General features: G+C 40.1%; 1 protein-coding gene across 15 annotated transcripts in view; it reads left to right on the plus strand.

Annotated features, from left to right (window-relative positions):
* Positions 1-2389: 2389 nt before the first annotated feature.
* cacna1ab (calcium channel, voltage-dependent, P/Q type, alpha 1A subunit, b) overlaps positions 2390-26042 on the plus strand; it is a 197698-nt gene continuing 174045 nt past the window's right edge. For all 15 annotated transcript variants that reach the window (XM_057843193.1, XM_057843204.1, XM_057843206.1 and 12 more), the window contains exon 1: positions 2390-3815. In XM_057843193.1, the coding sequence (XP_057699176.1) occupies positions 3527-3815 (289 nt within the window). In that variant the 5' untranslated portion in view covers positions 2390-3526. The remainder of the gene's footprint in view (positions 3816-26042) is intronic.

The following is a 26042-nucleotide window of genomic DNA, read 5'->3' on the forward strand; positions in this document are numbered from 1 at the left end:
TTGGTGGGGTCAACATGCATTCTTCTCTGTCGCTCTGTAAATCTGCACTGCCCCCTCGGGCCTGGCATGAATACTACATCGTTTTCATGCGGAATTGTGACATTGTTCAACTGGAGACGCAAATGCAAATGTGAAATTTTTCGTATTCTCGTAGAGTCACCATGTAAACGGCCCCTAAGAGATTTTTTTGTTCACAAGTACTGTATCGACATATAGAATCAGCGTTGATTGTAATTTGTATTACTGTATATAGAGTGCTTGCCTCATGAAATAACTTAATTTGATAAAACATTTTCATTGTTCATATCGGGAGGACTACAGTAATAGGAAATTCTAAGAATTTGGATTATTACATGTTAATCAATGTTTCTAAATGATTCATTGATTATTAACGTACTTTTAGATTAATTGTATTATCTATTGTCAATTACAGTGATCCCTCGTTCTTCGCCGTTAATGGCAAGAGAGTCTTAATGGGGACCCCGCGCGACAAGAAAAAATCTGCGAAGTAGAGGCAGAGCCTATTCACATAAAAAAAAAAATTGAATAGTGTACCGCACGCAACACGTCACCTCCGCTTATCAATATTCATGACGTTAGCAACTGTTGATAGGCGGGTCAAACTAGTGTACAAACGAGACGTTTACCGAGCTAAACCTACCAATTCTGTCAGAAAATGATGTCCCTGGTGCTAAATTCACTGGTAAAGATGTGGAAGAACATACAAATGTTTAGTTAAAGAGATGGCTTGAGTGCCGAGGGCCGAAAACGACTGGAAAAAGAGCAGACCTGATCCAGAGGTAGGTTTTATCGACACCTTTTTCTTGTGTTCATTGCCTTACGCCACTGACAATGACATTCTCCTGTTTCAACAAACTATCCTTTAACACCATATGCCCTGTCTTTACTATATATTATATCCTCTGGTTGTCTTACGTCTCTGAGCGTTCTTGGAGGTAAATTATATTGCTATTTTTGTGTAGTGATTGCAAATGCTTCTCAGTGACAGCCAACGATCACTTTTAATGTTTTTCATTAATAACAAATCTTCTATTGATTTATTTACACTTCCTCCTTACGAAAGTTGTTTCTTTACAACAAAAATTGTAACAAGAGTGGCAGTCAAATACCGTTTAAATTTTATTACAGGTCATTCATTGCCAGACAGAAACAGCGCAGCAAAACACCATGCTAAAAAACAAGTAAAAATATCAAAATGGCTTACCTCTTCGCGGCAAGCTGTGGCAGGCAATGGATCAGCATTGTAGGACCATGGCCCCCAACAAAATGTTTACTGCCTATGAAGGTGAATGGCTTCACCTTGCTTATGTTAAACTGGTCTTTTGGACGTCCGCACAAGTTGATCCATTGTTCACATTTTTTGACTTCGTGAAATGTATGAAGAAAACATCCTTCATATGTTGTAATGTCTAGAGTCGTTTTTACAAGTTCAATAGCAGCACTGTTTACTCGGCATGTTCTTTTTGAAAGATTACCTGCAAAAAACAAGCAGTTCTAGCATGGCTTTTATACGAACGCACTGCTATGTCGACCCCCTTCCGGTTTACGATGGTGATGTCACGCAGCCTTGCGGTCTAAAAATAGCATTCGTGCGGTACGCTATTGAATTGGCATGTTCGATATATTCGTTCGGATTTAACAGCATTAGAAAGCAATACACATAAGACATGTTTTTCCCCTTTTTTTTGCCCAAAGTATAATTTAAAAACATGTATGTATTTGTATATTTTTATAAAAGTTTTTTAAGCACCGTAAATGTAATTATTATGATGTAAATGATATGTATATATATATATATATATATATATATATATATATGTATAAGAAAACAATGATTTGTACATGCATATAGCTTAACATTTTTAAACATAATGCTGTATGTATTTATTTTAAAAATCTGAAATTGACTGACGGCCCGAAATTTGAAGCGCAAAGTAATGAGAGATCACTAATAATAACTAATAACTAATAATTGAAATTCAGTCCCATTTATTTATTTATTCATTTAACTATTTGCTTATGAGATTTGTAGAGGACAAAATCTGCAGAATACGTAATTTCAACACTGAAAAACCTGTTAGATTGACACAATAACCAAAAATTGTCTTCTGAATAATTTTAGGACACTTGGCTCATCTTAATACCATTTCTTTCACAATTATCAAGTCGGAGAACCCCAGTGACCTCAAACAACAAAATGAATTTTTTTTGCCCCCCACCCCCTAAAAAAACCCCAAATGAATGAAATTTTTGGCTTGCAGGTAACACCAGATCCTCTTTTTGCATGGCAGAAGAGGGGAGGAGGGCTGTGGGTGGAGGAGGTGGGGGTGCTCTGGGGAGGTGCCGTGTGTGCGTGCGCTGCCAGGTTTGTCCGCCGATTCGTGTGGCGCTCTCTCTGCTATCATCAGATCCGATGCTGGCTGCGCGTACTGCCGCCACCAACACGACACCTCCGTGAGTGCAACAGCAGCAGCAGGCGGAAAAAAGGAGAAACAAACAGATTGAAAACGAGGGATAGAGAGAAGAAAAGACAAGAGTGAGGTCGTGGTTTCCCTTCTCTCTCCGGTCCGAGGAGTGATGCTGCTGGGCGGGGGCTTCCTCCGTGCACCTTTTGGCGGCAGATGATGATGAGCGCTTCAACGCTCTTTTTCCACTATGAGGACAATGTTCTCCTCTGGTTCCTCTCCACCCGGGATTCCACTTCCTCCCTGTATTTTGGATTATAGATGATTCTGGAGGAGGACATTCTTTTTTCACCCTTACATCAAGGAGGTGGAAGAGGAAGGGGTGAGGAGATTTAAGCACCCGAGCAATCACGCCCAAAATCAACAACCGACGCCTTGGTGGTGGGGAGGAGGAGGAGGAGGAGGAAGACGAGGAGGAGGAGGTGGAGGAAAGAGTGGGGGGATGCCGCACTGTCCATCATCAAACATCAACAAATGTCAGCGGGATTTTGGGGAAGCCCCCCAGCTCACACGGCGCGTGTAACCCGAATGGCGCGGCCACATTGCGGATAATTTCCAGGCACAGCGTCAATTGATTATTCAAACTCTTCTTAATCTTCTGCCGATTTTTTTGCAAGAAGAGGAGAGGAAAAGAAAAGAAAGAAAGAGGAGAGCCGTATTTGTGGGTGGGGGTACAGAAACGGGTCTTGATAAAGGGGGAAAAGCCAACTGCGGATGCTGTCAGGATGCGGTAGGCTGCTGAGAGGAGGTGGAGGAGGAGGAGGAGGAGGAAGGGGGGGCAACGACGCAGTCTTCAGCACGAGTGGAGATGATTTCAATCTTCATCAACACAGCCAGAAAATGGAGTTTATTTTTTATGTCATTTTCTGAGTAGGTGTTGTTGAGATTACATAAACTCGGACAAACCGCTCCCTCCCTACATGGCGGTACCTCCCCATCACTGAAGGAGAGCATCTCTACAGAGAGGAGGAGGAGGCTGGTGGCATGTGGAGGCGTCCCTCCGAGCTCCCTTCTAACCTCTGGCGTTCGGTGTCTGCAGAATGGCGCGCTTTGGAGACGAGCTCCCCAACAGGTATGGAGGAGGACAAGGAGGACAAGGAGGGGGTGGCGGACAAGGCGGAGGTGGCGCCGGCCGTGGGGGCAGCCGCCAAGGGGGGCCCCCCGGGGCGCAGCGGATGTACAAGCAGTCCATGGCTCAGAGGGCCCGCACCATGGCCCTGTACAACCCCATCCCAGTGAGGCAGAGCTGCTTGACTGTCAACCGATCGCTTTTCCTCTTCAGCGAGGACAACCTGGTGAGGAAGTATGCCAAAAAGATCACAGAGTGGCCATATCCTTTGCATGTTTTTCACCGGGACTTCTTTTTTATCGTGTTTGTGGGTGTGGAGTTTGTGGATGCTGGCCCTTAGAAACATGCTACCATTTCGGAAGTTGCTCAAAGTAAAAGTTCTTAACCCACCTCAAAATTGGAAAAGACTTCTTGGTTCACATGCTCGCAAAGCACTACCTCTGTTTTTTTCATCGTTATTTAGTCTGTTAGCCATATTGAAAGCAGTTTTCCTTATTGACGGCTGTTATAGGCTATTTGACCAATCTTTTAGATCCATAGCAAACACTCATGATAAAACTTGCCAATAGAGTAGACACTCTTATTTCCGCAGAAAAAAATGTTGTTTCTAACTTTTCCCTTTCTTTATCACCATTAGAACCAAAAAAGAACATAATTGCTTCCACCAAAAAGCCTTCTCATCGAAAGGTGGAGACATCAAGCTTTTTGTGAGAAGATTTATATCAAGCACTAAAGTAACTATGACGTCAACTCATTCAATGCCAGCCTTTTTCATGAAAGAGAGACTACAAGCAGTTTATTATACTGTATTTAAACCAAATGAAAGTAGACTTTTTTATTTCATCAGGAGAAGAATGTTTTATTTTAATTTTTTCCCCATTTTTTAGTACGCTTAAATCATGAAATAATCAAGCTGAACAGCAACTTTGACACAATTTGGACACCTCCAACATTGTTTTTTGTTGAAATGCGGAAGTGATTTCAACTCCTATTTTGATAGAATAAGTATTTGAAAGTACACATATTTGCTTTCAAATGTAGGTAGTTAAAGTAACATCTAATATGGGGAATAGAAATTCCAGTTAAGAAAAATACTGTGCCTGAAAAAAATACTTCCCACCTCTATATGGCTGCAGTTCCTCATTCAGCGCAGTGTGTTCCAGAAATCTGAGAAAACACTCTGAGCCAGAATCCTCACACACCAACAGAGGTGGTAAAAGTACTTACACTATGTACTTAAGTAGAACATTACAACTGATTCAGCTTATAAATTTAAGTAAAAGTAAGTACAGACTCCTTAGTTACTTATGCACAAACGTGAGCATGAAGTTTTCCTCTTAATTTCATGTAATACCAATTTTGTTAACTTGACAGGAAGGAAAACTTCTCTCCACACTCCGTTTAATTTAATCGCTTGTGCTTGCACCGAGAAGAAAAACGACAGGACATACAAATTAAAGTTTCCAAGTGCACCCAAAAAGGCTGAATTAGTTCATGATCTTTGTGACTTAAGCCGTGTACAATCAAGTGTGGTAAAGTAAGTCACTTGCATGATTTATATAGGATTTTTTTTCATGCCAGATGTAAGCCGTAAAGTGCAAATTGTTAATGTACTTAAGGAGATTTTTTAAAATCGGAATGTTGCTTTTTTCATCCTCCGTTGAAGACAGCGTGATGTAAAAGAGTTAAACAGTGCAAGAAAGAACTATGGTGGAGATTTTGATTGATTGAGATCTCGTGGTCTTATAAAGCAGGGGAAAAACAGGAACAGCATTAAGTAGGGAGCATTAAGGATGATGGGAGCAGATTTGGAGAAGCAAAAATATTCCCTATCCATTTCTTTTTTTAAGAGAATTCTTTCAGTTTTTCTGCTACAAGATTGAATCTAGGCAAATGTGACAGGTTATCTACGCGTTTTAAGGTATGAGGTATACCTGACTTACAAACACACAGACACGCCAATGAAGACTATATTTCTATCGGTGTGAATGCTTATTTTTCCCATCTTGCGATTCACAGACAAGTACTCAGGTGTACGCAGGTGTATTTATATAATGGACACCATGTCCAATTGCTGGGAGTCTCATCCATTTAAAACAATTAAACACCTCGTTCAAATGAACCCAATTGTTAACCAATATATCAGGACATATAAAAATTGCAATGATGTTTAGAGATGTTGCAAATGACTTCCCTGCAAAGTTCCAACCCCGTCTATTTAAATCGTTTAGTCTTTTTAATGCTCCGGCGGTGTCACCTGTGGACCTTTAAGCATTCAGCATGTTAGCATAATGTGTGCATGAGCAATGATGCCACTTTTCAAACGTATTTAGCATGGACCTGCTTGGCAGCTAGTGAATCGTGTGCGTGTGCGCGTGTTTGTGTGTGTAGGTGCTGCTCATAGCCAGCAGCAGGACTTGAGTGCTGATGTCAGCACTGTGCAGGCTTAAGGCTGAGAGAGAGGAAATGAGTGCCTGTGCGCGCGCGCTCTCTAATTACTCATGACCATATAAGGAAGGCTGGCGTGTGCGTCCTGTAGGATGATGGTGGAAAAAAAGGAAAAAGCTTAATTGTCAGGACAGGACAGGTCGGTACATTCAGTAGTCTTGGAAAAGAACAAAATATAATTAATTTTACGTCAACGTTGATTTGGGGCTTGTGGGAGTTCAAGAGAATGTTGCAGGCTGTATCATAAAGTAGAGTTGCTTAGCATATATTGTATAATAGCAAAGTATAGAATACTGATTAACTTATCCGGAACATTTTATAGCATAACATTAACACCGCACCATACCATACTGTCCAATAGCATAATGTAACACCATAATATGGCATAGCAACACAACATGGACATAAACATTTACAACATTACCATTGTATCAAACAAGGAAATTACATTTACAACTCCAATTCAAATGAAGTAGGGAGTCTAGGCCTGGGTGATATGACAAAAATTGTTCTCACAATAAAAGAAATTCTTATCAGTGGATATCGACAGAGGTGGGTAGTAATGCATTACATGTACTCTGTTACATTTACTTGAGTAACTTTTTGAGAAAAATGTACTTCTAAGAGTACTTTTACCAAGCCATACTTTTCACTTTTACTGGAGAAGATTTGTGAACAAAAAAGGCAACTCTTACTCCACTACTTTGGGCTACACAGGAGTTGTTACATTTTTCCCCCTCACATGACTCCGTTACACCAATCAAATGCAAGCTTGCCGTTCTATGATCACGGCAGCCTGTTCCATCACATGTCGTCTTTAAAGCACCATAGAAAATGAAGTATTCGACATAGAGCGCTGTCCTCAACATGACTCGAAAGCACGGATTTAAACCTCTCTCCCAGTTTTTATTTGGCAGCGATTGACCACGGAAAACCGGAGATATGATCCTTTTAATTTCAAAATAGTAACTATAAAGGAACTACAGTAAAGACTATTCAAACTAGGAACTATTTTTTCCACTAGAGGGCACTCATGCTCTTTGAACAAACAATGCTTCATTTCTTTTTTTTTTCTCTCTCTTGGCCAGAATTCAATGATTTTTTTTGTTGTATTTCTTTGGCTTGGTGTGGTTATGTAATGGGTTACTGTACAGTATCATTTTAACAACAGGTCATATAGGTAAGTTTGTGCTGAGAGAAAAAAAATACCATTGTTAAAAAAACAAAAATAAGCAGTTACTCACAATGTTACTCATTACTTGAGTATTCTTTTCACTGGATACTTTTTACTAGTACTTGAGTACATTTTTTGGATGACTTACTTTTACCTGAGTAATATTATTGTGACTTAACGCTACTTGAGAAAATTTTGGGCTACTCTACTCACATCTAGATATTGATAATTATCATGATAAGTATCACATCTTTTTCTTTAAAATTTGAAGCGTTATTCTTGCCCTGAGTGAAAGTTGACAAAACCAGATGCTGCTTTAACCAATCTTTAATGTCGGAACAAAGATGCACGGTGACACACAACTATACAGCATTTATCGAATGTTTTTATTACTGCATTTATGTTGACAAAAATTATATGATGATAATTACTGTTATTGTTTTACCGCCCAAGGCTAGTTGGGACGTTGTGTTAAACATAAGTAAAATTTGATGATTAGCTAATCACGTTCAACCTATATTTTAATTGAATACACTACAAATATAAGATATTTTATTTTCAAACTGATAAACTGTATTGATTTTGGGAAATAATAGCAATTTTATAGCTGCAACATGCTCCAAAAGAGCTGGGACAGGGTCATGTTTACTACTGCGTTAGATCGCATTTTCTTTTAGCAACAATTCATAAACGTTCGGGAACTGAGGACACTAATTGTTGAAGATTTATCGGTGGTATTCTTTTATATTCTTGCTTGATATACAGCTTCAAATCTTCAACAGTCCCTGCCGTCATATTTTACACTTCATAAGGCACCAATGGGAGACAGGTCTGGACTTCAAGCAGGCCAGTCTAGTACCCGCACTTTGTTACCATGACGTCACGCTCTTGTATTACGTGAAGTAAGCGTTTTGGCATTGTCTTGTTGAAATAAGCAGGGGCGTCTATGAAAAAGACATTGCTTGGATGGCAGATTTCTCCAAAACCTGAATACCTTTCTGCAATGACAGTGCCTTTACAGAGGTGCAAGCTGCCCATGCCCAAGGGCGGAGAGGCATACGGGGATACCTGGGATTTCCCCGGTGGGCCGGTAGGCCCGTGGTCAAATGAGCGGACCCTAAAATTAGCACATCCGCGTAATCCAAGTATTACGGTAAATGCATTCCAACTGAGCGGCAAGGCAGTTGGCTTCCGTGTGCTTGCATTGTTCCCAGCTCTTAAAAACACTCTCAACACTCCCAAATATTATAATGCCACCATTGTCATCATTTAAAAATGAAATAAGGTCGCCTAATCTTAAAACTGCTCCATCTACATGTGCGTTACTTCCGCTGTCACGTCAATAGAGTACAATATTATGCGATTCCCCTGAGTAACGGTTCGTTTTCGTAGATGGTAGGTTACAGTTCTCATTTTTGTGGCACTGTAAATCTACATATCTGAATAAGTACTGGCTAAGGTTAGTGAATATTAGTCATGGACCTCTCTGACTACTTCCATACTCAAAACTATGCAGTTTTAATGTACTGATATTTGGAAAGTTAAATTAAAAGTCCTGCATTTGTACTTTGAACTGGTTACTGGTTACAGTTCTCATTTTTGTGGTACTTTAAATCCACAATTCTGAATAAATTCTGTCCAAGGTTGGTGAAAATTACTAGCAGACCTCTCTTGACTATTCAAATTCTCAAAACCATGCATTTTTACTGTACCTAAATTTGAAATTTGAATTAAAAGCCCTACGTGCATAATTTGATCAGGTTACAGTTCTCAATTTTGTGGAACTGTAAATCCATAGTTCTGGCCAAGGTTAGTGAATATTAGTAGTGGAGCTCTCTGTGTTGCTGGCTTGATAGCTTCCAACAACTCATGCAAGCCCATATTATCACAGATGCTGGCTTTTGAACTGAGCGCTGTTAACAATCTGGGCTGTTTTTGTATTTAGTCTGGATTACATGGCGTCCCAGATTTTCATCAAGAACGAACTTCAAATCGTGCTTGGTCTGACAACAGAACAGTTTCCCTCTTTGCCACACTCCATTTTAAATGACCCTCTAACTCAGAGAATGTCTTTGCTCATGGGTCCTGTTTAGAAATGGCTTCTTCTTTCGCAGTGTAGAATTTCATCAAGAAACAGCGAATGGCACGGTGGATTGTGTTCACCTATAGTGGTTCAATTGCTGAGCCTATTCAGTGTGTTCCTTTCCAGTACCATTTCCGTTTTGGAGGGCAGTGCCATTTAAGTTTTTTTTTTTTTTTTTTTTTTTTTTTACATTGCTGCTTACATGCAGTGACTTAAATGAAGATTAAGATACATATTTTCTGAACTTTTTGAAGGTATTATGGTCCATAAATGATAAAATCCTTATATTCCTTGCATTTGTACATTTAGGAACATTGTCCTTAAGCTGTTTGACCATTTTATCACACACTTTTTTGCAAAGAGATGGAACTTGCTCCAGCTTTGCTTGTGAATGGGCAATTCAAGGACACTCCTTTTATATCCAATCATAGCACCCGCCTGCTCGCAATTCGCCTGTTAATATTCTACAGGGTGTTCCAAACAGGCGTTATGAGCATTCCTCAACTTGATCAGTTTTTTTTTTTTGCCACCTGCCTCAGCTTTTTTGGAACCTGCTGCAGCAACATTCTGATTTAAAAAAAATGATTATTTGCTAAAACATTCAAGTTTATTAGCTTGAACATTAAATGTCTTGTTTTCGCAGTGTATTCATTTAAATGTAGGTTCAACATGATGTGCAAATAATTGTATTGTTTTTATATACAGTGGGGCAAATGAGTATTTAGTCAACCACTAATTGTGCAAGTTCTCCCACTTGAAAATATTAGAGAGGCCTGTAATTGTCAACATGGGTAACCTCAACCATGAGGGATAGAATGTGGGAAAAAAAAAACAGAAAATCACATTGTTTGATTTTTAAAGAATTTATTTGCAAATCATGGTGGAAAATAGGTATTTGGTCAATACCAAAAGTTCATCTCAGTACTTTGTTATGTACCCTTTGTTGGCAATAACGGAGGCCAAACGTTTTCTGTAACTCTTCATAAGCTTTTCACACACTGTTGCTGGTATTTTGGCCCATTCGTCCATGCAGATCTCCTGTAGAGCAGTGATGTTTGGGGCTGTCATTGGGCAACACGGACTTTCAACTCCCTCCGCAGATTTTCTATGGGGTTGAGACCTGGAGACTCGCTAGGCCGCTCCAGGACCTTGAAATACATCTTACAAAGCTACTCCTTTGTTGCCCTGGCTGTGTGCTTGGGATCATTGTCATGCTGAAAGACCCAGCCAAGTCTCATCTTCAATGCCCTTGCTGATGGAAGGAGATTTTCACTCAAAATCTCTTGATACATGGCCCCATTCATTCTTTCCTTTACACAGATCAGTCATCCTGGTCCCTTTGCAGAAAAACAGCCCCAAAGCATGATGTTTCCACCCCCTTGCTTCACAGGGGGTATGGTGTTCTTCGGATGCAATTCAGTATTTTTTCTCCTCCAAACACGACAACCTGTGTTTCTACCAAAAAGTTCTATTTTGGTTTAATCTGACCATAACACATTCTCCCAGTCCTCATCTGGATCATCCAAATGCTCTCTAGCGAACCGCAGACGGGCCTGGACGTGTACTCTCTTCAGCAGGGGGACATTTCTGGCAGTGCAGGATTTCAGTCCCTGGCGGCACATTGTGTTACTGATAGTAGCCTTTGTCACTGTGGTCCCAGCTCTCTGTAGGTCATTCACTAGGTCCCCCCGTGTGGTTCTGGGATTTTTGCTCACCGTTCTTGTTATCATTTTGACGCCACGGGGTGAGATCTTGCATGGAGCCCCAGATCGAGGGAGATTATCAGTGGTCTCATTTTGACTGGGAAGTCAAATGGATTTTGACATTTATCACTTTCAAAGGGAGCCAATGAGTTAATTTATTAATTGAATGTTTTACGAGAAGTAGGAAGGTTGTTGATACGGGTCCTGAGTTTCAATGTTGTTAGTGATAATATGCCAAAGTTACTGTGTGGTCAATGCAAAATGGCAAAGCAAAACGAACAGCTTTGGTTCATCTATCACCCTCAATGGCAGCCTATGAATTATCATACGCAACACTGCACGTGCATTGTGTGTTTCTGCGTGCACATTTTGTGGTTAACTCTATAGCACCTGTTCAGCAGGATCACTGACCTCTGCGGGCTGTATTGCTCACACACATGCACACACACACACACCATGTTGGCGAACATAAAAGGTGACATTTGGTGTGTTTACGGTCCAAAGCGCAATTTGTTGCTTCATCATGTGCCCAAACAGACCCACACACAAAAACAATACTTGTATGTGTTACATAACTACTACATTCACTTTATTGGACACAACTTCATCATGTCATTGGAGTATAATTCTCTCATGATAATTCTGGTTATTGATGAAGCGGCTCTGCTTGGTGACACTGGGGACTTTCATCAAGCTATCTTCTGTTTTTATGGCAGGAACTGCATGGTGTCTGTAGTTCTGTGGCATTCTACTAAAATCTATTAGCTCCAGGAAATATATATAGTAAAACTATCTTGGCACTCTAGAATGGAAATGCTTAAAAACTTTTTCACACAAGCACAAGCCTAGTGTTAAAGGGTCCAATGACAACGTGGAAAAAAGCAGACACCTTGTTTGCCAGCACGACCAAATTTGAAAGTTCTGAAGTAGCAGCATTACAGGAAATAATCAGTGAAGCTTAGTTATAAGTCTACATGCTGAAGAGATGACATTTGATTGTTGCACAAGGAAGCCACAACTTTGCTTATTTTAGTAAGGAAAGTAAGATAGTAGCAGCCGTGAAAAGGGCTCTGCTACTTTAAGCAAGAACCTGGTGGGTTCTTTATTGTCCTTATGCATGTATTTGTGAATACATTTGCCAAATTAGCATGAAATCCCTTTGTCAGCCCTCTTGTTGGATACTCTTTTCGATGTCACGGCAGTACCGCTCTCGAATAGAACATGCATCTATTTGTGGATCCTCCCCTTCGCACAAATCTATTCTTACCGTGCCTCCCAGGACACCCAGCAATAGTCCTTTGTGTGGGTTCTGTCCACTCACCAAATATACAACGACTACATGTTGCAAAGTGCAGTGTGGAAAGACCTTAAAGACTGTTTAACACTAGTGACAGGCCAGTGTGAAAGGCGGTCCACAGCAGGCGCAAAATGGGACGAGCCACGTAAGCTGACGTAAATGCTGTCAGGAAGTGAAGAGCGGATGGACTCCAGTGTAATGAGTTTTACTAATTTTAGTAAGATGATGTTTTTTTTTTTTTGTTATTCGTGAACTACATTTCCACACAAACACACATCAAGGTATCCTTTAGCTTAGCAAAGAGAGGTGTGAAAGTAATTTTTCGAGTGTCCCGGAGCTCGCAAAACTTAAAAAAGCGCATTTATCAAGGTTTCGTCGGCTGTGAATTGTGTGTATCCGTCTACCGAAACAGCTTGATAGCACAGATATGAGTACACCTGCCCCTCTGCTATTGGATGTGCTGTTGACGTCAACGTAGTAGCGCTGTGAAAATAGAACAAGTCTCTATATTTGCCCCCGCCACTCAGCGAAAATTCTCTCAAGGCATTCCGCTCTGTCCAAAAAGACCGCTGCTGCTCACTTTCGCCGAGAAGTCCCTTTCAACATACACAACAAATGGGTTGGTGCTGAACCCTTCACACAAGGCTGCGGCTAGTTTGAAACGGCCTTTATGGTTTATGTTGATCACAGGGAGTTTACTGACAGCTGCACTATACTACTAAAATTACTTGCTCACATGCCTTGACTCGCTTATAAACTGAGATGAGATTACATTCCTCATCTATAGGTTTTTATATGACGTCAGCCCGTCTTTTGTAGCCAAAACAGTTTCAGCTACTCTGGAAAGCCTTCCTACAAAGTCTAGGAGAGTGTTCATTCGAATTGTTTGGCCATTATTTTAGAAGGAATTCATGATCTTATACAGGGATGTTGGATGAGAAGTCCTTGCTCTCAGTTTCTGTTGTAATTTACACCAAAGGTGTTCTGGCAGGTTGACGTCATGATACTACATGCTAGTAAAGTTCATCAGCACTAAAATATGTTATCCTTGTCTATATGAAGTTTTTATTGGGCACTGATGGTCATGTTCTAAAGGTCTATCACCACACTGTTCTCACAATGTTGTAGAAAAATGGAACTGTCCAAAATGCTAAAGCATTCAGCGTTCTTTTCACTGGGCCAATATTTTTGGACAATTCAATGCTTTGTGGGAACAGTTTGGGGATGACCTGCTGCATCAGTGAATAAAGTAAGATTAAGGACAGCGGTGAGAAAGCTTGGTGGAGATTAACATCATTCTAAAGTCCTGACCTCAACCCACTAGACAATCTTTGGGACAAATTAGAGAAAAATATGAGATTCAAATTCTTGTTATCAAAACCAGTGTTTGAGCTCACAAATGCACTTCTGAAAAAACGTTCAAAAAGTCCTACGAATGCACGCCTTACCCATGTGAAAAGCTTTCTCAGAGAGTTGATGTTGTAGCATTAGAAGGTGGACAAAAGTCATATTAAACCCTATGAATTATGAATGGGATGTCACTTAACTGCATAAGCAAGTCACGGCCTGTCAGCAAATACTTTTGGCAACATATTAGGGCCATTGTGTGTGTCTTACGAAGGCAAATATGCATGCCTTAATGTAGTCTATATGCAATTGCAAGCAAGAGGATAGTACTTAGCTATGAATATGCGTGACTTGAGAATTTCAGATCCTGGAATCACAATTACCAAGAATTATTGACTCTAAATTCAGTCTTAGGGTAAGAGATGACCTTGCTAGTAAGGTGAATTCTTATGAGGGGTCCTGGAACATTTCGGGTGGGATCCGTAGATTAGAACATAGACCAATGTAAGTCGAGACAGTATATTGTGTTTTTAGAATCTTTTTAGTTCCAGAATTTACAAGTAAAAGAACAACAACAAAAAATATTCTGTCAACTGAATCAGGTATAAATGTTTTTTTTTTTTTTTGGACTGAAATTAATCGGATGATGTCTCCCTCCTGTTTTAATAAGTGGTAGCAAGAGTTTTTTTTTTTTTTTTTAAATAACACGAATGCATCACATGCACAATTGGAGAATTACACTACTAATAGCCAACGAGTTTCGTGAGCTTACGCCCTCCTTCTTTGCCAGGGAAATGGAGGTGGTAATGAGGCGGAATGGCAGCGGGCAGTAGCAAGGAAAGGAGGAAGTGTAACATGGCGCCAAAAAGCCTCAACCTGCCCTAGTCCTCGGGCGAGCTTTTCATTCCTCTACAATTATGTAATCAGTCAGCAAGTTACGACCATTATTTCCCACCATGGCTCTGATATCAAGTGGACTGGGACTGGTAGTTGGTTCTGCTCATTTGCGAAAGCGCAAAATTAGTTAAGACAAATAGTTGAAGATTTGATTATTTGTGTTATTTTGTCAAAAAAAAAAAAAAAAAAAAAAAAAGACTCTTAATTCAGTAATGCCTTGGCTTATTATTTTAATTCGTTCATTATTTTAACAGTTGTGCCATGCGATAATGACTGGAAAACACAAAATTTTTCTAGTTGACCAACGCCAAACCTTTGAATGTAGTGTACAACACAGGTTAATTATTTACATTCGCTTGAATATCTTCATCTTTACAACAGTTCTATTTTTAGGAGCACAAAATTTCCGTTAAGTCATGTTGATTATATCTAATTTTATCTATGAGACCTATTAGGCAGAGCACAGTTCGTTCAATGCTTTCCTAGTTCAATAAAACCACAGCAAAGTAGACATGTGCCGTATACAAGGTATACTGTGGTATAAAAACGTCAAGATTTCAAAACCGCAAAATTTTTCCATCATCCTGTCCCAAAAATGCATGGAGAAATCCCTTGCTCACAGCTGCAAGGCTAAACCCCTCCCCCACCAGTTGTTGCTCAGTGTTAGTGAGTCAGCTGTGCTACACGATGACTTTTCCCCACATCGAAGAAAAGGAAATCGCTGGTATGGTTATACTTCAGCTATAGAAAAGTTACAGACGGCCATGGGTTAGAGAAGGAGGGCCACCCGATATCTAAAATATGTTTGCAGAGGGTGGCTTACGAGGAGGCAATACCTCCAATATGACTTCGCATTCATACAAAATTTAAGGTTAGTAAACACATAATAAACGTCAGTCATAAACGTTTCCCACCAGCTACAAGAGTTAACTCCAGCGTGTTTAGTGTGTCCAGCAGTGGTAAAACGCGGTGTTTTTTTCTCTCTGTTAACTGAGTGTTGAGAAAAAGAGTGTGTGTATATTGACAACATGATACGAGTCTTACACATGTGCATTTTATGTAAGATTATTATTTTTTTAATTATTTTTGCTCTGATGGTAATGTTGAGCTGTGACTGTGGATTTAGGCTCACCTAAAGGATTGCATTTATTTTAATTTAGAATATTTCAGTCATTTCTTTATTTTTTAAAAAAATTATTTTAACTTAACATTATACTTATGTTCCAATTTGCTAATGCTTTGAAAAAAAAGGTCCTATTCAATGGGAAAAAGTTTTTTTTTTTTTTAAACCCAGATATGTCAAAGTAACACATTTTAGAGCTGTAATTGCAATTAAAAACCGTTAAACCGTGATATTTTGGCTTAAGGTTATCATACCGTCAGAATATCATACTGGCACATGCCTACAGCAAAGGTGCCCAAAACTCTGCCCACCAGACCTTGTAAAAAGTTGATGACAAACATATTCATTGACACTTAAACTTTGGATTCTTGTTGACAACTGATCACGTCACTGGCACTGAAGCGTACAGTCAATACAACGTACAGTATGTACATAACTTGTGGCGTTCAGTACTTCCAATAAATGTTAAAAGCCACTGGTGTAGATAGAAAAGCATGACACGCTGTGGAGAGCCCTACGATCATCCTAAAAGAGCAAAAATAAGGCAGGGACAAAAGTCAATAGTCCGTACGTTGACGTTTTACGCAAAGAATCCCACGAGAGGGTCTGTGGCTCTTTCCGACTGCATCGTCAGCGGGCAGCCACTCAGGCTAACGTGTCACTGGGCGCAGACGGTGAATTGGCCCTGTCACTCGCTAGAAAAAAGGAGGCGGGGCGGGCTTCCGAGGTCAGCAAGGCTGTCAATCAAGGCAACGTCCCAGCGGGCAAAGACGCTGAGGAGGATGAAATGAAGACGAGGGGAGGAAGGAGGAGATGGATAAGTGACACTTTAATTAGGTAAAGGCTCGCCCGGGCTTTCAGGAGCGACTTTTATGGCGCGATGGGGTCGGAGCGTCAATACGCTGACACGCTTTGACTTAAACACAGGGCAGCTGCCTGCGCTTTTTATTATTCACTCCAATCTGTGCTCGTTTAGCAAATTTACATTGTGATTTGTTGTCTTTTTCCAATTGAGTTAAGTTTCCCATCATTGGAGTCATTAATGGCAAGGACACTGGCGTCCAACTTGTAGTTTTAATGCATACTCTGTCAAATTCAACGTTTGATGTTTAAGTATCTTAAACAGGAAGATGTACGTACAATGTGTATAAGTTCGGAGTCCACTATGCTGAGTCAAAGAACCGATACACACAGATCCAATCCAAGTCTGCAGTATTTCAATGTGTCAGTGAACTGATGAAAACAAATGATTCAAGTTTGTGTGTATTTGGTGATTTTGTCTTCTCAAATCAGTAGCCACTCCACAATATAATCCAATTCAGCTGAGTTTCTGGTATATCCGCTTCCTCGAGTTACTGAACCAAGACAACTGGACAATCCAAGCGTGGTGTTTCCAGTGAGTTTATGAAAAAGAGTCAAAGCGTCAGTTTGTTTTGAATTGCAATCAAAATCCTAGTTTTTTCCTTGGAGTCCGCTAACTCTATTCAGTACAGATGCAACCGACTCATTAAAGTCATCCGTATTTATCACAAGTCCCTAACAACAGTCAATGGACCAATACAAGCGAATCAACTGGGCGGGTGGTTGTTGCCTCAGTCTGCTTACTCCAGTCAAAGAACAGATCCAATGAAATCAACTGAATTTGCAGGGTTTTTTTTCTGTGATTCTGATTACTGGAGTCAGGAAACCAATAAACCCACAACATCCAAGTCTGGTATTTCCTTTGTGTCTGTACCGACTCAACTCAGCAGAGATACAACTGAATCTTGAGAATCTGAAAGAGATGTTTCCTGTGAGCTGAGTCATTGAACTGATATAATCAAATCAGCTGAAAGTGCAGTGTTTCCTGTCAATTGGTCAGTCTGTTTAATTGAGCCAGTGAAACAATATAACCAAATGAACTTAAATTTCCCTTTTTTTCTAGTATGTTCATTAACTTGGGTTAGTCAATTTATATCACGGAAAGTTGACAGTTTTTCTATCAGTCCAGTAAGTCTGCTGACTCAAGTCCGTGAACCAAAACAACCAAAGATCTTCAATGTTTTTGTTGAACCCGGTAACTTGAGTCACTGAACCAAAATACCAAATCTACTGTATTTCCCACGAGTCCACTCATTGAGTCTGTGAACAGATAAAACCAAATCATCCGAATCAACGTTTATTACTGTGAGTCCGCTAACCAGCCAGAGGACTCATAAACGAAGTGATTTTCGGCTTTCTCATGTGATCTGACTTAATGGAGACATTGGAGCCCTGATTCATTACAAAGATTTGGCTCATTTACCAGGACAATTAAGGAACTGATCAGTTCTAGTTTAAAGCCTTGTCAATATCATGTTAAAACACAGTGTTTAATGACGTGCAGACTAGGCTAATGTAATAATATATGAGCATGTGTCATTCAAGAGGATATAATTAGCATTACGAGTACACACACACTTAAAAAAAGCAAACACAACATCCTTTTACAGTCCACTCACTGGAACTCACACCCCTACACACCCTTGAAATGTCAGTGCAACAACAACATGCAACATCAGACCAGGTCACAACATCAATAACTGCTAGGTCAGAGGCCAACTGTTTGAGGCAGCAAGACAGCTATGTCACTTAGGCTCCCTAGACTCTGCAGTTTATACCAAATTCTCAGCTTGGGGAGTGTTGTTATTGGATCAAGTAAAACTGACATGTTGCTATGGAAACTGCATTGTCATTTCCAGTGTGGATTCCTTCATTGTGTTTGCTCACTATCTGTCTGGTCCAAGATTGAGTAGTGTCAATACTAAATGCTGCTTAACTACTGGTTCGTTATTTGGAATAGTCAATTGGTCCTTTTATACCTTTGGTTTATCTGGCTAAACCAGCAAAATCAACAACTGTTGAAAGCCATTTTTTCACCATATTAAAAAATGACAGTCACTGGCCTTTTTTTTTTTTTTTTTTTTTTTTTTTTACCAGAGAGCATGTGCTCGGGATGACCACCTTTCAGCTCCAAGCATTTCTTGAGAGCAGCACAAAGTTGTTGAAGACATCCTTATAAACTGTGCAATGGCTATTATTCCTTCCCTCGTGGCTTCCCCAATGGCTCGCTATATGGCATGTCCAAATTGCTGCTGCAACACAAGCTTCTTCGTTCTATTTAGTGCAGTGGTTCTTAACTGGGGTTCGATCGAAGAGAGCCCTATGTTGTATGCAGACTAATTCGAGGCTAAGTGGCGTTTTAAACCAGGTTTTGGACTGATTTGCCCTCAATTTAGAATGTATTTCATTTCTTTCAAATGCTAGCCCTCCATCTAATGAGAGGAGAAATTGGTTTGCTCAATGGAAGGTTGACTGGTACTTGGTATGAGGAATTGTAACAGACCTACAGAAAACAGACCTTTTAAAAAAAAAAATTGCATCATTTTACGCCATGAAAATAGGATGTGATGCAAGGATGCGACAATAAAATGAGAATGTGGACATGTAAACAAAAAAGAAACTATCAAATGAAATGAGTTTAATTTCATTGACCAATGTAAAAATCAATAGCAAAAGCAAAATTATTTGTAGTAAATTTGAAATCTGGAAGAAATTTGAACAGGAATTCACTTAGATGTTAGCTTGCTCGGTTTTGATTTAAGGCTTTATTATGAAATTCTGAAGTGTTCCGTGAATGCACCTGTGACATTCCTGGGGTTCGGTACCTTTAGCAAGGTTAAGAACCACTGGTTTACTGTTAACTCTCAATATGGCAAATTAAAGCACTGCTACACAATCATTAATATGTTCTACTAGCGTTTCCCTCAAAATTTGGTAAATCCAACCTGCTGCTACTACACTCAGGCCTATGCTATTTAGCATTGGCTCAGTGTACGACAAGTCACAAGTTGAACCCACTTTCACATTCATAATTTCTACTTTTCTAACCATTTTTGGCATTTGGCCTCTTTGGCCAAACACTGCGCGTTGTTTTTGTATCCCTTATCTGACTCCAAGAACGCTAACTATGATAATCCGAAGAAAAGCTCTAACAACGACTTTGCACAAAGAAGACCATTTAATCCGACTTGAAAACAGTAAAAAAAATAACAACAACAACAATGAAAACTGTCAGGAAAAGACAGGGAAAAACTGGACGCTGGGTCCTATTCTAGCAGCACCTGAGAAGTGAACTCTTACGGAAATGTTCAGTCTTTTTGAAGGTTCCGGAGGCGGGGAAGCAGATCGGAGAGGCCGTCGGGGCGGTGTCCAGGGATGTCGCCAGTCTTGGATTAGGCAAAAGAGTTTGTGTCCACTATTGTAGGGGCGACTCTGATTACCTTCTTTCAGTGTCTGCCAGGAGTGGGCTGATGTGGTGCACGACGTCATCTTAGAACTATCTGTCCATCCGTTATCATAAGGTGATAGTGTGACCCAGATCGTCGACTATATACTGGCCTGTCCTTATCACTTAGGCTAGGTACATACCGCAGGTCTTAATGCACAAATCCGACTTTTTGTCATATCTGTTTTTTTTTTTTGGTGTCGCCGTTCAGACTGCCTTTGTCCATTGAGACCGTTCAAGTATTACGCATGTGCACTAATTCGCAGTCCGACACGCGCTGAGCACGTAGACCCGCATGCGCAGAAGCATCAAAACAAATGCACATGCTGGACATCATCCATCATTCTAGGGAGATCATATTTTGATTTCCAAAAAGAGGACACAAATAACAGACATAAATAATCCCCGTTTAGGCTTATATTCAAAGTTTATATGGATTGATAGCATGCACTCACTGTCCGTGCATGTCACACACATATACGGGCAGTTTGCCCTGACTCTCGGCCGTGTAAGCATCTTGAAATATTGGTCATATAGAGCAGAGAGAAACCGATCATTCTCAGGCTTATCCTAAACCCATGTTTAATTTTTTAGGACTGTTGTTGCCCGACCCTTCCCAAAAAGGCGTGTTCAAGGCAAGCTAGGCGCTAACGCACAGCTACACCGCTACCGTAGCGCGCAGTCTCTCTCGCTCTTTGATGACTTAATTTCTGCATGAATTCCGATTTGGGAGACTAGACAGTTCAGACCACGCGCAATATTCTGGAAAAATGTGGGCCAGATCGAATTTGAACCACATACCAAAGTGACCCAGATCGGATTTGAAATGGTCCACTTCTATGCGACTTGTCCCATTCAGACCGTCAAGTTAATGCCTCACTTGAGTCGGAATAACACGAAAAAATCAGTTTTGTGCATTAAGACCTCCAGTATGAACCTAGCCTTAGTCATTGATTTGCTGCATAAGAGCCCACACAAACATTCTTTCTCATACATTGATATTTTAGATGTATTTTATTGTTGGTTACACTACTGGTTTGTACTAAAACAATAGAAGCTGGCCAGTCTACGATTATCGTTAGCATGTTAGCAAAAATACCATTTACCTTCACCATCTCACAAATATACAGTGTATCAAAAAAGTGAGTACTCCCCTCGCATTTCTGCAAATATATAACTAAATCTTTTTATGGGACAACACTGACTAAATGACACTTTGACACAATGAAAAGTAGTCTGTGTGCAGCTTATATAATAGAGTTAATTTATTTTCCCCTCAAAATAACTCAAAATATAGCCATTAATATGTAAACCCCTGGCAACAAAAGTGAGTACACCCCTTAGTAAATACGTGCATCCCTAAATGTCTAAATTGAGTACTGCTTGTCATTTTTAATCCCAAAATGTTATCTAACTCGTTACAGGAGTGCTGTCAGCATTGCTGAGGAGATTGAAGAGGTGGGGAGTCAGCCTGTTAGTGCTGAGACCATACGCCACACTCTACATCAAATTGGTGTGCATGGCTGTCACCCCAGGAGGAAGCCTCTTCTGAAGACAGTACACAAGAAAGCCCGCAAACAGTTTGCTGAAGACATGTCAACAAAGCACATGGATTGCTGGAACCATGTCCTATGGTCTGATGAGACGGGCGGGCTTTCTTGTGTACCGTCTTCAGAAGAGGCTTCCTCCTGGAGTGACACCCATGCACACCAATTTGATGTAGAGTGTGGCGTATGGTCTGAGCACTAATAGGCTGACCCCCCCTCACCTCTTCAATCTCTGCAGCAATGCTGACAGTACTCCTGTAACGAGTCAGATGACATTTTGGATTAAAAATGACAAGCAGTACTCAATTTGCACATTTAGTGATGTACGTATTTACTAAGGGGTATACTCACTTTTGTTGCCAGGGGTTTAAATATTAATGGCTATATTTTGAGTTATTTTGAGGGGAAAATAAATGAACTCTATTATATAAGCTGCACACAGACTACTTTTCATTGTGTCAAGGTGTCATTTTGTCAGTGTTGTCCCATGAAAAGATATAGTTAAATATCTGCAGAAATGCGAGGGGTGTACTCACTTTTGTGATACACTGTACACTATATAAGAATTTTGTGTATCTGAGAAACTGATTGAATGATGACACTTTGTAAGTATATTTAGCTTGAAAGTACAACATGTGCGTGTGGGAGGGGCCTTGCCAGGAGGTGAAGGGGTAAAAAATCTATTATTAACGGCAATCTTTAATCATTTGGATACTTACACAAGCATGCACGTGCACACACACCTACACACTGCCTCTCCTTTAATTAACAATTTGGCATTGAGGAGCTGCACACTTGTCTTAATTATTCCAGACTCACCTGGGAAGCATAGAGATGACATCAGATTTTCAAATCCCCCCCAGAAGGCAGAACCAGTAGTGACGGATTCCCCGTCCCAAGTAGCTTTTTTTCTCCTTCCCGGCTGATCCCGTGTAATGCGGATTTAACGTTAGCGTGCAGAATGACGGAGCTTTCGGCGACACAGCTCGGAGTAATATGGATTAAAACTGAAAAATGGAAGAATGGCGCGTGCCGGCATAGCTGAGAGCTTTAAAGGTGTTAGCATCACCCTAAGAGCTTTAATGATTTAAGCTTGTTGGAATATTCCATTTTTTTTCTTTTGCAGAAATGGCTTCCACAAATTCAAAAACTCTATGTCCCTTTAAGACACAGGAAGTAAGCGTTTTCATTAATTGTTTATTTTGCAAACATTTTTATTAAATGTCATCCGCTGAAGCCAGTTTCAGCTGGCACCATGAAATTCTGTTAGCTTGCCTATCATGCGTTTACACCCTCTCTGGAAAAAAAAGGTCTCCGGAAGCAATGCAAGAAAAAACACAAAGTCTGCTTGTTTGTTTTGAAGCTGCAAGTAAAGCTTCATTTTGGTCAAAATCATCCACCGAAGCCAACTTCACTTTCAATTTCAATTTCACATGACATTTTAAGGGCTATCGAAAATATAGTGGTATGAAAAAGTATCTTGAACCTTTTGGAATTTGTCACATTTCTGCATAAAATCACCATCAAATGTGATCCGATCTTTGTCAAAATCACACTGATGAGAAGACAGTGTCTGCTTTAACTAAAACCACCCAAACAGACAGAAGGGAGTAAAATAAGTAAGTGAACCATCACATTTAATAGTTTGTTTCAAACACAGAATGTAGGACAATCACACAGGAAGTCATCGATTTTGGTGTTGAAGTGACCAGCATCTGAAAATGAAATATGAAATTTCCTTGGTGTATCACTAGCACCACAGGTAACAGGTAACAAATTTAGGTTAATTTTGCTGAAAATTTATATTAGAGTTCACCCACTGGAATTCCTCCGAAAATTTTAATCTTTCAAGCTAGTTTTCCACCTGGTGATATCATACCCACAAAAAAGTCTCAAGAGGTTACGCCTGAAAAGATAAAAAGTGTGTTATCTTTGTTTAAACTGCTAATTTAGCCCAATAATAAACAGACGAGTGATGTAAAATTGTGGAGGACATGAAGTCTTTTTCTCTATAAGGCCAATTTCAGTTAGCCTAAAATTTAGAATGTGTGTATCATGCCCATAAAAGAGTGTGAAGAAGCCATCAACAAAGACAAGCGAAGTGTGTTATTTTACCTTGAAGTAGTGAAAGCAGATTTCCTCTCGTTTTGGTTATAATGTTATTCAGGTAACAACAAGCAACATGCACTGTATTCAGAACGTTGATAACATGTTTTCTGTTTGTGACTGCACATAAATGCTTGTGAGTGAAAGAGATCTGTTTCTAAATCAGATCTGCATGATTCACTGGCTTGATGAGTCACCGCAGCAGCATTGTATGCATGCACATGGAGTGTGTGCGTATGTGTGCTTTGTGACTAATGTAGAAGGTGCTGATGTCACGCTTGTCCTCACTGCCAAAGTCTTCATTTCCTGAACATTCATCTTGAGTACGCACGCGCGAGCACACATTTAAACTCATACAGTGAACAATGTGACACATTGCAAGTGCACTTTGGGTGTGTGTGTGTTCCCTCAACGACATGGGTGGACGGTTGATCTTGAGATTTGTGGCTAAGGTGAACCCTGTGTGCGTGTTGTGTGTGTGTGTTGTCTCGTCAGCCATCACTTCTGACGACAGCTTTACGGCTGCTGAGCTAGCAGGAGGCTGCGAGATGTTTGCTAGCGGTTCTTTCATGAAAAACTTGCCTATTGCGTGCGTATGTTCATAACCTCTAACGTCAAACATAGTCAGCAGTATTAGAAAACAGACAGGCATATAATCTCTCTTTTATGAAAATTTGTTAATATTCCTGTGTCTTACTGAATTATTTGTGTAACTCTGTTTTGTATGCATCTCTGTGTCTGTAATTATTTTTGACCCAACAAGTCTCGTAACAGAAAGCAGCATGAGCTGCTCAGTACAAATTTTAGTGAATTGCAGCACAAAATGGTGCTTGTGAAATATTTATTTTTATAAAGTCAAATAAAGGTAGTCCCCAGGGTTATGAACAAGTTCCCTTCCTACTGCTGGCGACACTGAATTTCCGCGTAAATCAAAATTAACCCGTTAAGTACCCCGAAATACCCCCTAAATCTCAAAATAACTATCCAAAAACATGCATTATACATCATTGTACTGTCCTCGCCAAGACGTTAGAGCTAAGTACTAGCCAGACAGTAAGCTAAGCTGTAATCTTTACCCTCTCCCTCTCACTCGGCTGCACCACTTCTTTGTGGCGCGAATGTGCTCTTCCTCGTGTAAGTGCGTACGCTCTTCTTCGTGTGTACGTGCGCTCTTACTCGCGTGCGGATATACTATCTGGTCTACACTTCCTGTGGCAAAATAAAAGCATGCATCACAAAACTAAAGCCAACATTATAATCAAATACAGTGGTACCTCGACATACGATCGCTTCGACACACGATCTTTTTGACATCCAACGTACAATTTGACCCGCCATTTGTTTCTACATCCGACGACATGCTCGAAACACGACGACATAACAGCGCCGCAGACAGACGCACGGAGGATTTTCTTGTAAGAGAAATCAACACAGGTTCTAAGAAGGTTAGTGCAGGTGGTGAAACAAGATAAAGGTGACACTTACCATTAAAATGAAGATGTGCTGTAAATGATAGAAAAATATGAGCGTGGGGTGCGCATCCGTGAACTGGCTCACCAATATGGCCGTAGAATTTCAACGATCTCCATGGTCCGCCTCCGACCTCTATTCGTCAGTCTTTAAAATTTAAGGTGATGATTATTATTGTGGTAACATTGCCAAAGAAATCGCCAGCTTTGTCAGGTTTTTATCATTTATTTCAGAATTTGTGCAACCCAACACGCCTACTGTCTGCCGCAGTTGACGGTGTTATCAACAAAACATTAAAAGAGAAAGTAAACTCTCACCTCTACCTCTCCTTCTCTCTGTCACGTCAGCGATGCAGTGCGTTCAAGTACAGCACGCAAAACACGTCCAACACATTAGAACCAGATTCGTTACATTATTACAGGAATTATTATTATTTTATTATTCCTGTTTTTAATAATAATTTATTGGTCTGGCTAAGTGTAATTACCATTTGTAATAGAACCAGCAGTATTTATCAAGGATTTAGTATTATTTTATTATTCCTGTTTTTAATAATAATTTATTTATCTGGCTAAGTGTAATTACCATTTGTAATAGAACCAGCAGTATTTATCAAGGATTTAGTATAGGTTTTCTGGCTGTGGAACGAATTAATGGAATTATAATGTATTCTTATGGGAAAATCCTGCTCGACATACGACCATATCGACTTACAAACAAGGTCCTGGAACGAATTTACTTTGATGTAGAGGTACCACTGTACACATTTCATCAGAGTGCAGAACAGTTATATTAATAAAATGAAGTAAAAAATACGATGCTCTGAGGTACAATAAGGTACTGATAATATGACCCAATAAAATGACTGGAGACGAAATGGTGGACGAGAATCCGGCATCGTAAAGTTGAAATCACTTAAGTCAGGTATGTCGTAACCCGGGGACTACCAAGAAGAAAAAAAGAAAATCACAGAAGTTTTAATGGAA

Source organism: Corythoichthys intestinalis, chromosome 8 (assembly GCF_030265065.1).
Source record: "Corythoichthys intestinalis isolate RoL2023-P3 chromosome 8, ASM3026506v1, whole genome shotgun sequence".
NCBI lineage: Eukaryota > Metazoa > Chordata > Actinopteri > Syngnathiformes > Syngnathidae > Corythoichthys > Corythoichthys intestinalis.